The sequence below is a fragment of the Carassius auratus genome, chromosome 40 (assembly GCF_003368295.1).
Source record: "Carassius auratus strain Wakin chromosome 40, ASM336829v1, whole genome shotgun sequence".
Classification (NCBI taxonomy): domain Eukaryota; kingdom Metazoa; phylum Chordata; class Actinopteri; order Cypriniformes; family Cyprinidae; genus Carassius; species Carassius auratus.
The window spans coordinates 12,187,080-12,204,291 of NC_039282.1; the positions used below are offsets into that span (position 1 = coordinate 12,187,080).

At 37.1% G+C, this 17,212-nt stretch overlaps 1 protein-coding gene across 2 annotated transcripts in view; it reads left to right on the forward strand.

Annotated features, from left to right (window-relative positions):
- LOC113058590 (rho GTPase-activating protein 35-like) overlaps nt 1-11,455 on the forward strand; it is a 98,305-nt gene extending 86,850 nt beyond the window's left edge. For both annotated transcript variants that reach the window (XM_026226621.1, XM_026226622.1), the window contains exons 4-7: nt 1,066-1,143; nt 5,340-5,471; nt 8,266-8,371; nt 8,462-11,455. In XM_026226621.1, coding sequence (XP_026082406.1) covers nt 1,066-1,143; nt 5,340-5,471; nt 8,266-8,371; nt 8,462-8,897 — 752 coding nt within the window. In that variant the 3' untranslated portion in view covers nt 8,898-11,455. The remainder of the gene's footprint in view (nt 1-1,065; nt 1,144-5,339; nt 5,472-8,265; nt 8,372-8,461) is intronic.
- The last annotated feature ends 5,757 nt before the right edge of the window (nt 11,456-17,212 follow it).

The following is a 17,212-nucleotide window of genomic DNA, read 5'->3' on the forward strand; positions in this document are numbered from 1 at the left end:
AGATACGTTTGGTTTTAATTAAAAAATGGCTTTGAAGATATTATGATTGGTTAGTAAACTCGGACGAGTGTGCACTGTGGCGTGCAAGCACAGGGACCTTCAGCTCTCTGAAAACACCTCATTTCTGCTCTCTAAAAGAAAAATGGATCTTGTTTTATCTGAAACAGTCGGTTTCAGTATATTTTTTATACAGTTTCATTTATAACCTTTTTTTTTAAAAGAACAGAATGTTTTTCAACCTTAGTTAAATCGCTTTAGATTATATAATGTTTTATATATATAAATGTGAAATAATTAAAATGTGTTTTAGATTATATAAATTATATAATGTTTTATATATAAATGTGAAATAACTAAAATGTGTTTTCAATCTTTAATTGTTTTAGATTATAAATTATAGGATGTTTTATATATATAAATGTAGAACACACAGACCCCATTTATACACCGCTCATAAACGTAATGGGAGGGGGAGAAACCGTATAACCACACACACATAACCGTATAACTGTGGTAAACTTCAAACAAACTAACGGTCGATAGGGTAAAACTTTCTGTCAAAACCACATGATCGATGATTGGGGAGTCTTTCATATACCGTTTTAATTTAAAACTAACAGGTCAATAGGGTAAAACTTTCTGTCAAAACCGCATGATCGATGCGTGAGGAGTCTTTCATCTTCCGTTTAAACTAGCCGTCAAATCCATGATTTAGAACTAACAGGTCAATAGGGTAAAACTTTCTGTCAAAACCGCATGATCGATGATTGCAAAGGTCATAGGCTAACCCTTGAAGTCGGAAAGTTCCGCCCATCCATCATAAGGTTACCGGAAGTTCAACCTGTCAAAAGGTCAAAGGTCAAAGTCATAAATCATCATGACAGAAGCTGTAGAATAATAACTACTGTCGCATGATTAGCAACCTCAGATATAAATTAAATATGTGTAATGCGTTGTACTTTCTGAGCTGAAGATAACACCATTGTTGGCTCTTATCAAGCTCTAAAACTGTAAAATGAATAGAGTGCAAAACTCATTAATTAATGTCAACTCTCTCTCTCACAGGGTTGAGCACAGAAGGGATCTACAGGGTGAGTGGAAATAAGGCCGAGATGGAAAGCTTGCAGCGGCTGTTTGACCAGGGTGAGTCACATGACCTGTCTGCCTTTCTATTGCTTTTTCTCTCTTATCTCTCTCTTTTCAGTTTCTGTTTAGTACGCTTCATTGGCATGACAAATGCATAGAAATAGAGCAAATGTAGTGCAGCTAAGTAAGATGCACAGATATTCAATTTAAAAAGGAACAGGGAAGTAGAACTTAAGTTGAAATACTGTAGCAAGGAGGGAAATTAGACGATTGGGAATGATTCATTCAGGCAGACACAAATGAAGCATTTAAATGCTAATAATCGGCCTCAGCAAAAAATCATATTGTCTTGCATCTTGCAGTGTGAATTTTAATGTTATGAGAAGTCTATACTATATGCACCTAAAACAAAATCATATTATCTTTTTTAGATGCACACAAAAACAAACAACAAAACAAATGAGCCGATTCTTGTATTGAATCACACAAAAATGTTGTCTGTTTGAATCAGTCTAAGCTCTCAGGTCAAAGCTACCATGGCAGTTTTGAAATGAGAATGAATTATGTGATGATGATCATAATAGTGAATGAAAAATGAAATATTGATGTTGTGTTGACACTGCACATAATACACAGTAATATTGTAAATAATCCAGTGGTTGATTCTTGTTGACACAATGGTTGATTCTTGTTGACACTCCGACTTAATTGGTTGTAACTTAGTATAGTAAAGCTGTTTGACATCCATCAGAAAACGGGAAAATGAAGACTCCGTGTGTAGCTAGTACCGCTGCACTAAATCATGTCAGACTAAATGACAGACGCTCTACCTTCACCCAAAAAAGTTTATTCACCAATGTTACAGTAGCTGATCGACAGTCCTTTTTAAAAGCTACACTTATTGTATAGTTATTGTTATAGACTCTCTCTCTGTTTTCCTAGGTATTTTGTTTTATTCTTGTCAGATTTGTGGTGTTGATGTATATTTTTGTCATAAACATTTTGGCAAATATTATATGTATTAAGTTTAAAAGTTTACTACACATAAGAAAATCCCTGCGTATGAATATGCATATTTCCCTGCTATATAGTAGTATAGCATGTAGTATGTAAAATAGTATGTAAAATGAGTAGTAAGAATTCATAGAGTAGTGTTCATAAAACTGTAGACGAAACGGACTCAATATTATTAGTAGTCAATAATCCGAAGTGTGTCATCATGTGGCCATTGGCGCAGAAAAATTGTGTATTAATAGTAGACTACGTGAAGATGACAACATAGCGGATGTAGTACTGTACATCCAGATTTTGATAACACTACACATTCATACTAAATAGAACAGACTTTTTTAATAGTTGTGAAGCTTGTTTCTTATCAAATGTAGTACATACTAGACAGTATGTGATATCAGACACACATATTGTTATAAGAAGTCCTGCAATATCTTTTGTAGAGTTTCAGATAAGACTTATGTTCACTACAAAAGTGCCCTTACAAAGCTGCTGTCTTGTCAAGAAAAAATGAAGTCAAAAAAGCCAAGGAGGTCTATAATATCTGGAGGAAACTGTCTGTTAGTGTTTCCGTTCGTCTTGGTGACATTTTTACAATGATACAGGCATATTTACTACAATAATTATTAGATGCCATTAAAGGTAAGGTAGGCAACTTCAGAGAGGCTAGCAATAGTAAGCTAGCTTTGAAAGCATAAGATTTCATCCTTCCTGAAAATCACTCTCCAAAGCCACGCCTCCTCCAAAACACATGAAAAAAAAAAAAGTGCGACTTATAGTCTGGAAAATAGGTAAAGTCATAAGTATATTGTTTCATTTTTATCTAAATATTTCTATTATGCTGAATGACAGTGATAAATTATATCTCCCACATTTTGAAACTTGCATTTAATATGCTTTCATTGTATATAAATCACCTTTATACATTTTATTTGATGAGGAGGTCTTGTATTTGACCCATGTATGGTTTATTTCCCTTGTACTTTGAAGAAATCTTTATGATACCATGATACGGTTTCAAAAGTACCACTTAAAAAAGCTTGTGAAGCTAAGAACATTACTAAAGTATAACTCCCTCTCGCTGCTTGTCTGGCCTGCTCTTACATTACCCTGCTGTTCAAGCAGCTTATCTAGAGACATCTCATGGATATCACAGTACATACTGAACTCAGTTACTCATATTTGCCTTGGGGAAAAGTTTGAGTGGGCCAGTCACAGCAGACCCAGCTGACATCAGAAATGAGTGCTATTCCTCAGTGTGTGGATCACATTTCCGTCGATGAGCACATTGTAGAGCAGATGAGCTCAATTAACTGGGACTGATCCACAGCTATTACTCCAGCCCACTGTGGGCCATTATGAAGCATACTGTCAGAGTGCATAGATTATGCTTGTATTATGTGCATACTTGAGAAGACGCAGCCCAGTGTCTGTTTTCCATTGCTTATTTTTAAAGATGGTATGACGTGTATATATAGTTCGGACTAGTATATGTTTATTTGTGTGTATAGGCATTTGTTTATATATGTATATGTGAATAATATAATAGGGCATAATATAATATTCTATGATTTAAAAGTTTTATATTATATTTTAATATATATATAATTTATATACATGTTATAAATATTGTATAAGAATAGCTAATAAAATATATTGTTTAAATGAATATGTAATTTATTTGTTTTAAACTTCTCACTCTTAAAAATAAATTAGACATGGACGAAAGTCATGGCCCCAAATCTCTCTCTTTGTTTTCATTAGGCTCTTTAAAGAAACTGTGTGTGTGTGTGTGTTTGTGTGTGTGTGTGTGTTCACCCACTTAACCATATTTTGGGGACGAATTTGTACCCAAAAGTAAGCAAAACCTGCAGAATTGCAAAAAAAAAAAAAAAAATTAATTTGGGCACGTCCTCATTTGTAAAACTGGTCTAAAATCAAGTGAACAAAGTTTTTTTTTTTTTTTTATTATAAAAATGCAGAAAGTTATGGTACAGAAGGTATGGCTAATTAAATGTGTGTGTGCACGTGTCCATCAGTGTAGGCTGTCCTGTTTGTGTGTTTGCGTTGGAAGAGAAGGTCAGTTAATTACCAGCAGATTGGTTTGGGTAATGAACCGCGAGCGCATGCTCCACTGATCTGGTCTGGCCCGGTTTGGACAGGCATGAGCTAATAGAAGGCGAAGGCTCGTGTCTGATCGATCAAAACCCTGCACAGGCAGGTGACGGTACAATTACGGAGGAAATTACTGCGCAGGTATGTGTTCCGAAGCATCCCGGCCAGCTCCAGCGAAATGTCAGACGACTCACAATCAGGTGCTACACAGCCTTTATCGATCTCTGATAAAATAGATTCAGGACGGCTAGAGTAACTGATCTGGGGTCAACTGGATTTAACATGCTGGACTGAAAGATATTAATTGTAATACAAACATGGAGTACTTGTCTATGTTTGTAGCTTTAGCCACTTTTGGCCTTGTGTGAGTTTTCTCAATCTTATTACTTTCATTTGCAATTTGTTTTCTGTTAGTGATAACATACAAATTAATGTATTGTTCAATAGCAATTTGTGACGCAAATGTTCAATATCCGTGTGGTAGCTGTTTTAATGCCTGATCCAAAGTTACTGTGAACTTGATACTACTACTACTAATAATAACAACAATAGAACACATTACATAATTGTTGTTATAAAATTAAATATGTGGACATTTAACACTTATTTAATAACATTTCAGATTGATCTGAATAAACAGGGTATGTGTAACTTTGTTGTATAAGACAGCAGGCTAACATGGTAGCTATATTTTGTGCGAACGATTTATAAATCATAATGTGATTTTGTAGAAATTGTAATTGGATGCTAATAGAAAGAGTACCCATTAAAATGTCATTACATGAAGGACCTGATCATGGAACAATGCACAGTACAAGTGCAGCATTGAGCTTCTCGAGTCTGTTCAGTAAGGAGCGTTTTGATTTGTGGATTAAAAGCTCACCGCGATTGGCGGAGGTTGACGGGATTGGCCACATGTTCATGACGGTAGGAAATGGGTGGTTTCAAGCACATTTTTTATAATTTGATACACTGTCCGTGTAAGGAGAAAATGCTCAGCAAAAATGCACACTGATTTATTGTAATTTAACGACTTTAATTTGTGAATCGCTTGAGAAGCTGCATTCATTCACAAACTTCCATTTGAAAGTCTAATCGAATTCTCTCTCTCTTCCTGTACATTATAGACCCTAACATTGACCTGATCGAGAAGGACATGTCTGTGAACACGGTGGCAGGAGCGATGAAGAGCTTCTTCTCAGAGCTGCCGGATCCTCTGGTACCCTACAACATGCAGACGGAGCTGGTGGAGGCCTTCAGTAAGTATCAACACGACAGTGAGCAGACGAATGGACCTATCTAGGCTCTCACTATCAATAAAAACAAGGACAGATGTTTTCCACGGCCAGATGTTTACCGTGCTCGGTTGTAGTCCTCTGAGGTTAGTGTGCTCTGGAGATCTCCTCTGCTGGACGTCCTGTGTGCGGAGAGCTCTTGTTGGAGGCAGACAAAGAAAAACAAGGGAGAAGCCAGCGAGTAGAAATGGATTGGGTTTCCGCAGTGCGTCTTCCTGTTGCGGTATTATAGACTTCACTCCCCATTCTTCAATACACTCACTCTCTCTCAGTGTGAAGTTCAGCATTGTCTACTCTAGGCATCGCTCCAAGCCAGCAACAAGCGATGAGACTTAAGCCTAAGATTGCCATTAGTCCTTCACTCCAGACTGTTTCTCAATTAACAAGCCCTTTCAAGTCGTGCCATGCTCAGCTGAAAATAGAGTAACACCCAAACCTGCACTGGTTAAGCACCAAAGAGCAGATCTGATTGGTTCCATTTGTTAAATTTTGGCATACAAGAAAATATCGGTATATAAATTTGTTATACAAGAAAAAAAATCTCAGTAGTGAGTCAGCTGCATATTTTTTAAGTGAATTTAATCTGCTAGATACAAACAAAAGCAGATACTAATTCAAGCTGATAATAGTTTCTCAAACCAAAAATAGATTTTTATGTTTTCTGATGATAATGTGAGGGGATCTTGCCTGTGCCCGTCTTGAGAACATAATGCTATGGGCATCGCCGTTCGGTTGCTAACATGTTCTAAGCGGGAAGTTAAGATTAAAGGGATAGTACACCTAGAAATTAAACTTGTCATTATTTACTCAGCCTCATGTCATTCCAAACGTGTCTGAGTTTGTTTCTTCTGTGAAACACAAAAGATGATATTTTGAAAGAAAAAACTGGTTTGGTTACCAACGTCCTTCACACTGTCTTCTTTCATGTTCTGCAGAAGAAATGGAACGGCATTGGGGCAAGTAAATGATATTATGACTTTAATGCTTAGGGTTGCCCTAAATACAATCAATAATAATAGTGATGCTTGTTTTGGCAAAGCCACTTATTAATAGTACAAATACAGCTACACTTATAACCAAACACTACTTAATACAAGAACGTTACAAAAGCCTGTTGAGAGTAAGAAGGAAGGGATAATAGAGGGAGAGGACAGACGGCAGGTCACCTGACTGCCGTGTCACTCTCTGCAGGTGGTGGGCGGGGCTTTGCTCCGGTCCGTCTGTCACTGGCTTGATCTGTCTTAGTCTCTGAAAACACAGGAAGCACCTGCACTGCTTTAAGACCTTCTGAATATTAAAATCGTGCCTATATAGTATTGATGACGAAATTGATATCACGTGTTTACTAATACCCAAGCATTCACATAAAAACATATAGCTTTAAACTTAAGCCCAAAGGATCCTTCAGTTTTGATGTAAACATGCGAAGTGAACACTGTTTGAACACAGGTGCTCAACATTTGTGCACTATAAAGTTTCATCCTTGTTTAGTTTCTGCGCTTTTTTTCTCTCTTAGAGTTATAACTGATAAAAAACATGTTGTATTCTGGAACTTGCTGGTGGGTCCGTAAGAAATGACCCAGAACACTCTAGAAAACAAACTACATCCAAGCTAGCAGCTATAAAAAAAATGACCTGGCATTATTGTGGTTCTGCACATTTATTTTTCTAGTTACTGTAGTAACTCTGCATCTGGGGTCACAATGTTTAATGCTGATGTCAGTGTGTGTGTGTGTGTGTGTAACGCTGACATCAGAGTGTGTGTGTGAGACTAGGGAGGAACACATCTGCCGTAGAGGTCACATGTTCACAGGGCTCACAGCGTTAAGGGCTGATGTAAGCCGTTCTGACTCACCGCAACCATCAAGCTCGCTGCACCCAGGGTGTGTGTGTGTGTGTGTGTGTGTCTCTGTGTGTGACTGCAGTGCACACACTACACATTTATTTTTGTACATGAACTGTTTGTGTGTGTGAGACACCGTGCTTCATTGAACAATCCCTCGGTCACCCCAGATGAGACTGATGGGACGTTTTGTTCGCTTGCGCACACACACACACACACCCTTTTCATCTATCTTTATAATCTTTATATCTTTATCTATCTATCAATCATTGGTTAAAGGTTCTACTATATATAATAAAATGCTAAATATAAGAGAATAGGTAACAATTGCAGATTAAGTTTTAATTAAGCGTCACTCGACATTGACTAGCTAGTTTGCTAGTATTTACATTTTTGGTACATTTTTTTCCCTCTTATGTTATTTGCAACATTCAACCCTGTTGTTGGGACTTTGGTAACAGAGTTGAAGGTTAAGCTTGACAAATGCAATGTATGTGTGTAGAAAATGAAATGTGATTTGTACTTCCAAAATGTTACAACTTGATGAAACTTAACAAGTGCATCATTATGGTAACAGGGTTGAACACGTTGTATACGTGGGAGACAGCTTGATATTACGTTTATGGTTCATACAGTTGATAATAATTCAAAACATGTCTATCTACTTTCTCTTAATAGTATGGGGTTTGTGTCTTTTTTACTTTACCGAAACGAGTAGGACACAATGTTTGAGATGTCCCATTAAGAGAGACCTTGACATTACAGAAACACATTGATTGGTCTTGAAGGGTCCTCAAGCCGTGTCTTGTCGCTCTCTCTCTGTTTGTGTGTTCTGGGACAAGTGGACACCTGTGAAGCATAAGGAAGATAAATGTGTTTGGGTCTCATTCTGTGCTCCCTCTCGGCCCCCTGCAGAAATCGGTGATCGAGAGCAGCGTCTCCACACCATGAAGGACGTGCTCCGCAGGTTCCCTCGAGAAAACTGCGAGGTCTTCAAATACGTCATCACGCACCTGAACAAGTGAGAATGCCAGACATCCCTAGGGCAACACACAACCAATCTCACTCACTCAAATGTTTTCCATTCTCACTGTTTCTCTCTTTCTCTCAGGGTGAGTCAAAACAACCGCCTGAACCTGATGACCAGCGAGAACTTGTCCATCTGTTTCTGGCCGACGCTAATGCGGCCCGATTTCACCACCATGGACGCGCTAACGGCCACACGCACCTACCAGACAGTCATCGAGACCTTTATTTACCAGTGTGCTTTCTTCTTCTACAATCAGCCTTTGGCCGACACACCCAGCGGTCTGCCTGGACAGCCCACCTCGCCCACCACCACCTTGTCTTCTGCCTCCTCTATACCAGGCTCCGCCTACTCCGCCTGTTACACCCCATTACAACCTGTAGCCCCGCCCTTCAGCCCAGCCCGACAATCCCCGCCCCATTCTCCACCCCCAACCCCTCAATCTCCAATCCAGAGCCTGCTGCCTTCGCTCCACCCCCATCACACCCCTACGGAGCAACACACACTTTGGGAGCACTGAAAGAGATTAAATGAATGGAAGAAACTTCCGGGGAGATTGCACGGCCGTGCCTGACTTATCACAAGCAAAAGCAGTAGAGGAGCGAGAACGAAAGAGGTCAAGAGTACATGAGCTACGTCAGCTACACTTCATTGCTTTCTGCATCATGCTACTCCATAAATTCTCCGTAAAATCTCACACATAGATAACTGGCTGGGGAAGTGTGGTAACCCCAAACATAGATCTCTAATGGGTCCATGTGATGTAGATGATGCACTCTTCTCTTGCTGGTCCAGCATTGTCTTCATCAGTTGGCGACCAATGGGTGTTGGGGTGTATATATATGAACAAATGGGCTGAACCCCACCTCATATTTGAAATAAAGTTAAGCGGGCCAACAGGGTGGCCTTTATATTCACCAGATATTTGTTGTAACCCTCCGACCGCAGTTATTCTCATATTAGAAAAAAAGAAATGCTTTTTCCCAATGCAGCAACACATGATTCGTACACCTTATTTAATCTGTTTCACTTGTGACAAGAAAGACACAAATCAAAAGACAAAACTAGAGTCTGTGGAATGCTTTTGCACAGCATTCTGGGATCTGAAGTCTTTTCCTCACCTTTCTCCCCCGTCACATGAGCCTCCAGAAATTGCTGGAAGACTAACGCTTCTTTAATTGCAGAATGTCCTCACAACCAGACAACCTTCAGTTTCCTGCTCCGCGAGGATCTTCGTCTTTGTTCAGTGTCTGTTCATTTGGGAGCTTTATTATTGTTCTTTTTACACGTCTGCAGGAAGTCCCTCCCTTCTGGCTCACGCTTGATCTGTGGACTGCTTTTGCGCACATGGTCGGTGAACCAATGAGTAATGGGTTCTAAGGGATGGGTAAAGGTTGTGGTCCACCTGCGTTTGAAGGAGAGAGGTATGCACTAAATCAAGAGTTACCTCACAGCTCCAGAAGGTAAAGGGAAGTATGCACTAAAGGAGACACTGTGTCTACATGTACTTATTCAGATGGCATTGAATCACTGAGCTGAGGAGGATGAGAGTGAAGATAGAGGCATAGCTGGATGAAATAATGGCGTTCAGAAAAGTCTTCAATGTGTTTGAAAACCACATCACATGGTGCGTTATCAGAGTGAGAATAGTTAAGTGTCATTTTATCAAGACTGAGTAAATATCTGCACTTCAGAGTTGACCTCCGAAGGATGACATTGTTTATAAAATACCAGAAGAAAGATTAGGGGAAGGAAATCCGGGCACGGAAAGGGGAAAGCTAAAGTGTCCTTTTGTGGGCTCTTGGAGCCCCCAGTGGACAAAGTAGGTATTGCCTGATTAAAATAAATCACTGATGCTACATCTATTATTTTTTCTCTTCTAGGAAATGCTGGATACATTCACAATCACCTAAATCACTTTGTAGCAAAATAGGGTTGAAGCAGAAATCAGCTGCGCTTCAGCATTCAAACATATACTAATATTCCCCAGCATTTATGCTTTGTAATCCAGACTAGTAATCTTTGACTTTTGTTTATTTGAACTCAAAAGAGTCTCTATTTTCTTTTTTGAGCCGTGGTTTTCAAGCAGGGAGGCGTTGTTAAACTGTGAAACGATCATGTTTATGGAAATAAATGAATGTATGCCACAGTGGATTTCACATCATTTTTGTGCATATCTCTCCCAGTAATATATATTAACCAGAAAGTGAACCACACCTGGCCTGTCCCATTATAACATGCTAATCAACATCTACTCTGACTTCTGACTGGCTGTGATGAGCAACTCCTTACCCATTTTTGCTTAAACATTACATCTTTTGCCCTCAGAGAGCAGGAGTAATGGTATATTTTGGGAATTCCGGAGCTGTGTGGCCTATATGCCCCTGGTACTTTGTGTATGAATTCTGCATTCGCTGTGTATTTTCAATGTATTCTTTCAGAGCCACTTGTCCTTCGCAGAGAAAAAAAAAAAAAACTGCAACAAAACAAAAGTAATTAAAAAAGGGCAGGGGAGGACGAAGATAAAGCGACATTAAAAATGTGACATTGGTTCAGCAATTCTGTTTGGCTGCATCACTTTATTTTTTGTTTCATTTTCTTTTTCAACAATGATGACAGATTGTCTGTTAAGTTAAAGAAGAAAGGAGCAAAACTATATTCAGGATGGTTGTTTATTTGTACGTTAGGGGGTCTGACACATTGCCCTGTAGTCAATGGTGATAGAAAAGGTGTTTTTTTATGTTTTATTTTAATAATTAAAAATGAGACCAAGCATTTTTAACAGTTTTTTAGTTTTTTTTTTTTTTTTTTTTTTTTTGTGAATGGTGTAAAGGCCACGATGACGTAGTGCATGATTCAAGTCCAGGTCAGGGAGAGGGGTCTGCCGCTCTCAGTATTAAAAAATACAATAAAAATAAGAACAAACAAATACTAGTATGAGTACGGAAATAAATGAAGTTACATTAAACAGAAATACATGTCATTACAAGTTGGTAATTAATCTCAATGGGAATGGTGTATAAACAGTAAGGCCTTCTGTGACCTGTATCATAGTTAATAAATCAATCTTGTAAAATCGGTCTCATGTCCTTATTTTAAAGTTGCAGGATGTGCATTAATTCCATTAGATTTGTGCTTTTGATATTTACTTATTAAACTATTTGATAACACAATAGGCACTTTTAACAAATCAGGACCATACAGGGTGTGAGGTGCTTAGAGTAGATTAGATTTTTCTTCTATCTAGAATCTAAAAATATCTAATTGCAGTTGTTAGTGAAAATGACAATAAAATGTTTCAGTGACAAAATATTGCACTAAATTAAAAATTCAAATGTTACGAAAAATGTACAATAATGATGTTGTAATACTCTAAAAATGAATATAGAAAAAAAAATATTTTACAAAAAAGTCAATATTTAGAATTAATTTTTAGTTTTTATTAATCTCAGTGTTCCAATAAATGTTTCATAAGTTTTTTTTTTTTTTTATATGCATAATAGTGACCCTATAATGTGATCAAACAGTTTTAAATAGCTGGGTTAAGATATATAACACTTTTTATGACCGCAGAATATGTTATTGAATATGTTATTTCAGTACACACATTATCCCACCGGTCACAATTGTGACCCAACATAAAACACATTTTTTTATACACTTTTCCAAAATAATGTCAATAAATAATCATTTGGATATTTTGAATGTTAAAAGTTGTAAGTTTATCTGTGTTTCACATGCAATGACAAAAGCAGACCACCAGGTGTCTCGATTGTTTAAGAACTGGGTCTTATATAGTTATATAGTCTCTCCATATGCACGTTATTAAGGTCCTCTGACTCACCCCTGTTAACGCTGCTGGTGCATTATTTTCATTAGAGACGCATGTTCATAATTTAAAGTTCCAGCTCCTTATTTACGGTTTTTTTTTTTTTTTTTTTTTTTGAAGAATGATTGATATAAACACGCTTTTTGTAGAGTTTACAAATACTAAAGATTTCAACTTAACGATCTCATATTATTCACATGAATGTGTTTATTTATTCGCTAAACAGTCATTATTGTTTCGTGAATCTATTGTTTCGGTAGATCCGAACTTTCCAGAGAGTTTCAGAGTCTGGAGGTAAACCTGTGCCGGTGTCCGGTTCGTCTTATGATCAGTCGAGGCACGTTTCGCTGCTCATCCGTGTCTTCGCGAGGCTTGAATTCAGATGCGTCCGACTCCGAACGATTCACAGCTCTTTCTTATTAATACCAACACACCAGCATCAGAGATCCTCCTGTCACATGCATCCTGATTCTTACATCGTCTGTAGGCTAGCCTACTACAGAAAGTGTTTATTTAAGGGCAAACAATAAGGTTAAATTTGATTATTGTGATTTCATCATCCAAATTACAATTCCGGTATCATCATATATATTTTTTAATATATTTATTAAATAACTATTGAATACAATACTGACATTAAGACATTGTCAGCTAAATAGTGATTTTATCGGAAAAGCATGTTGTTCATTTAAAACGCAAAGCATGCATGCATAATACATTCACAACATTTTTAGTTTGCTTCTGATTCCTCCATCCATGGCACTGCTGGGAGTAGGCTAAGGGTGCTGTTATTGACTATATTGATCTGGTCAAATTGATGAATGATGTTGGTACTATCAGCTGAAAACACTCAAATTCAGCTGAACAACACCCAAGCCCCAGATAACTTTTTCCTGTTTGCTTTCCAAGGAATGTGAATACACACACACACACACACACACACACAAGTCAAGTCAGGTCTGCTTTATTGTCAATTCTTCCACATGTACAGTACATGCATGCAGAGAATCAAAATTGCGTTACTCTCGGACCCCGGTGCATACAGAAACACTAACAGTAGAGCCTAATAAATCTAGATCAAATATAAAATATAAGATACAGCTATACAATAAGAGGAAAAAGACATATAATAAAATTAAAAATCAAGTTAAATAAAGCAACACAAGGCACATGGCAGAGTGCAAACCAGTGAAGTGAACAAACAGTGCAGATAAAAGAGTTTTAGTGCAAAACGAAGCACTACCATTCAGAAGTGTGGGGTCAGTAGTTTTTATTATGTATTATGTTTTTATGTTGAACAAAAAGAAGATATTTTGAAGAATTTTGATGAACCAAACAGTTGTTGGTCCCAATTGACTTCGTTGGTAAAAGTGTAAAACTGTTTGATTATCAGCATTCTTCAAAATATCTTTTCTGTTCAACATAAGAATGAAACTCATACAGATTTGGAACGACATGAGGGTGAATGATGACAAAATGATCTTTTTTGGGTGAACTAGGCCTTTAATGGGTGAACTAATCACTTTAATGTCTACAGTATGCGGGTGACATTTCTGGCCAATCACAATGCACTGGATAACTGACCAATCAGAGCACACCTTGCTTGTCAAAATGATGAGCTTTTGTAAAAATCGACATTTCAGAAGGCAGGGCATAGTGGAGAAACATTAATGTACATGATGTGAAGAATAAGTTTTAAACAGCATTTATTCATAACTGATTATTTTTTCTTCTCTTTTTTTTTACATTATAAATGTGTTTAATGCCACTTTTTTTAAAAGTATTAACTTCTTTAAAACAACAACAACAACAACAACAACATTTTACCACTTCCAAACTTTTGGGCGGTACTGAACGTACTACATTTTTAAGTGTGAACTGGTTTGTGTCCACTGTAAATTGTATCAGTTTATAATTTTAATTCAGATTAGGTGATCATTTTAATCAAAACTTGCCAGATGAAATCAACTTTCTCGCATAGATTTATTGCAGATGTGTTCAGGTCACTGGTTTTTGGCACTGAAAGCCAGGCAGACATCTGATGCAGATCAGTTCATGGTTGAACTGATAAGAAATGCAATTATTAAGTTTATTAACAATGTGTCCCCCCCCCCCCCCCCCCCCCTTTTGCTTCATCTTTTTTTCTGCTATGATTAATTATGCTGTTTAACTCTGACATTCACCATAGCTCTCCTGTAATTTCCCCATGGTCTTCTTGTGCGCGTGTTTTTTTCACTCTGATTTTGTAATGAGTCACGAGTTGGGTTTCACTCCGGGGAGCACGAGTGAAGATGATTGCGTTGACCATTCAGAATCAATATGGATGCCTGGCATGATTCTATAGCAAGTAGCGAGAAGTGAGTTACGCACATCCAGCTGCTTTTCCCCTCCAACTTCAGACTTTGAGTAGCTCCGTCTTCCATAGAATACTGAATAAGGTTACTGTGGCATGGTGAGCACGCGCGAGCGGCTCCGTGCACTGAAGCGGTCCCTGCGAATCTTCCCGTCTGGCTTTCAGAAGCCCTTCATGCGCACTTGACAGTTCCAGGTTAGCTCCTCGCCTCTCCACTTGCGCTCCCAACGTCCCCCTAGAGGATGACGCCGAGATCTAGGCCTTTGAGCCCAAAACCCAGCCGTAATCCCCAGCATCGATTGCCCTGAGAATTTCCTCCAGAGCACAGCGGGCATCCCAGCGCTCCAGTCCCGCTGTGGCCCAGTCAGCCTCCTCTCACACTCAGTCCATCTGCGCCGCTGGAGCCTTACTTCCTGAGACTAATTTCCTCTCTGTTTAGAGTTTAAAGAGCAAACAGGGTTAACCGACAAAGCTGTGATCACTACAGATACAGACTGTCAGTATGTCATGGGTTTACTTGAGCTGATGGCAAATAAGAGCGTTCATAAAAATAAAAATATATAACAATTGGTCTAAATTACATGTGGAAATGTAAAGCATGTGACACACTGATTTAAACATGGAATTTTGAAGTAGGAAAACTGCAGAAAAAGTGTTCTCTTACTCTAATTTAGATTTTTTTTTTTAATTTTATTATATATATTTTTTTAAATGTGTGTTCAAGTTGATTTCAAAAAAACCTTTATACAATGTTCATCAAAACATTAAAGTAATTATTATTAATAACTACTGTAATTTTCCTTACACATGCACTAGCTTTTAAAGGTTTTGGTTTGGTACGTTTTTGTTGTTGTTGTTATTGCATTAAATTGATCAAAAGTGACTAAATATATTTATAATGTTACAAAAGAAAATGTCAAATAAATGACATTCCTTTGAACTTTCAATTCATCAAAGAGCCCTGGAAAAAATAAAATAAAATGTAATGTTTCTTAAGCAGCAAATCATCGTATTAGAAAATTTCTGACGGATCATGTGACACTGAGGACTGGAGTAATGATGCTGGAAATTCAGATTTAGCATCACAATAACTTACATTTTAAAATATATAAAAGTTTTTTTTTTTTTTTTTTTTTTTATAATATTTCACAATATTACTTTAAAAAAAAAATTGTTATCAAATAAATGCATGACTTTTAAGAACATTAAAATTCATTACAAACCCCAAACTTCTGAATTGTATGTGTGTTCACTATTTAACTGTATATTATATATATATATATATAATTATCCAATGTAGCCTATTTAAAGCAAAAAGTTTTTCATAATAAAAGTTTCATAAATTGGTCATTTACAAATATCTCTATAGTTGCACCACATTACAAATATCTCTATAGTTGCACCACATTACTTTGCATTAGTATACAATATTTTCCCAAACGTTTGTAATATTTAAACAAGAAGTCTTGCCTGCATATTAATTCCCATAAGATCCATGAAGACTAGAACAGTTCATGCACTAATGTCTAAATGTGAGCTTTTTTCATAAAACCATCTGTATGTTGTAAAATAAACAAACAAATTGGATAGCGTGCACAGAAATCTGATCTACATTGTTTGTTTTATACTTGAATATGGCCACTGCAACTGTACCTTGCCCTGATTAAATGTGCTCTCTGTAGCACAGACTCTCCTGTAGCTGCTTTAGTCATTTCTGGTGCTGTTATGCAGGCTGCGTGCTGCTACTAATGAAGGCTTGTATGCAGATGAGGGGCTGAGGTCTGCTCTGTCTGACCTGGTGACCTCCGGCTTTCTGACTGCTCCAGGTCAGTGGCAGCTGTCAATCACACACACAGCGGTGAGGTCATGCAACAAACACTCACCTAATGATCTGAGGAAGAACAATAATACCAAATCTATACACTTAAACACATTGACCGTATGACACGAGTGCAAGGCCATTGCTTGACACAACAGGAAACGTTTTTTTTTTTATGAATGTGACAAATAGATTAAAGATAGTTATTACTGTTAATTATTCAAAATCATTGTTAATGGTGAGTAACACCACAACATTTTTCAACCTCAACTAATCCTGCCATAAAAAGGTCAAATTATCTGCTTTATTATCATTTATTATTATTATTTTATTTATTGACCTTGACACATAGTCAAGAGGGTCTGCAGGAATCCTCTGTTACATCACTTCCTGTTTTTTCCCCTCAATGTTGGTTGCACTACTTTACTTTGATTTAGCAGACACAATTTTTTATTTTATTTTTGTATTTAATTTTTATATTAAATAGTAGAGAAGCAGCATTTGTTTGTTTTTTTACTTTGTTTTTTTATAAATATGATATTACCTTTTTTATATTTTTTTAAATATTTTGTGGGGCTTTATTGATATTGCATCACAACAGTTGTATCGCCTTTTATTCCCTCAAAAATGGTGAAAAAAATATGTGAAAACATTGTCACATAAGAGGTGGATTATAAAAACCATTATGTAACATACATTAATAATTTCTTAGCAATTAAATATACTGCTTTGCATTTTGGCTGCATTTCCACCTCGGGGCAATTAATTTATTAATGCAATTCATTTTTAATGAATTAATGTAATTAACATTAATTAAGAGGGCATTATTAATTA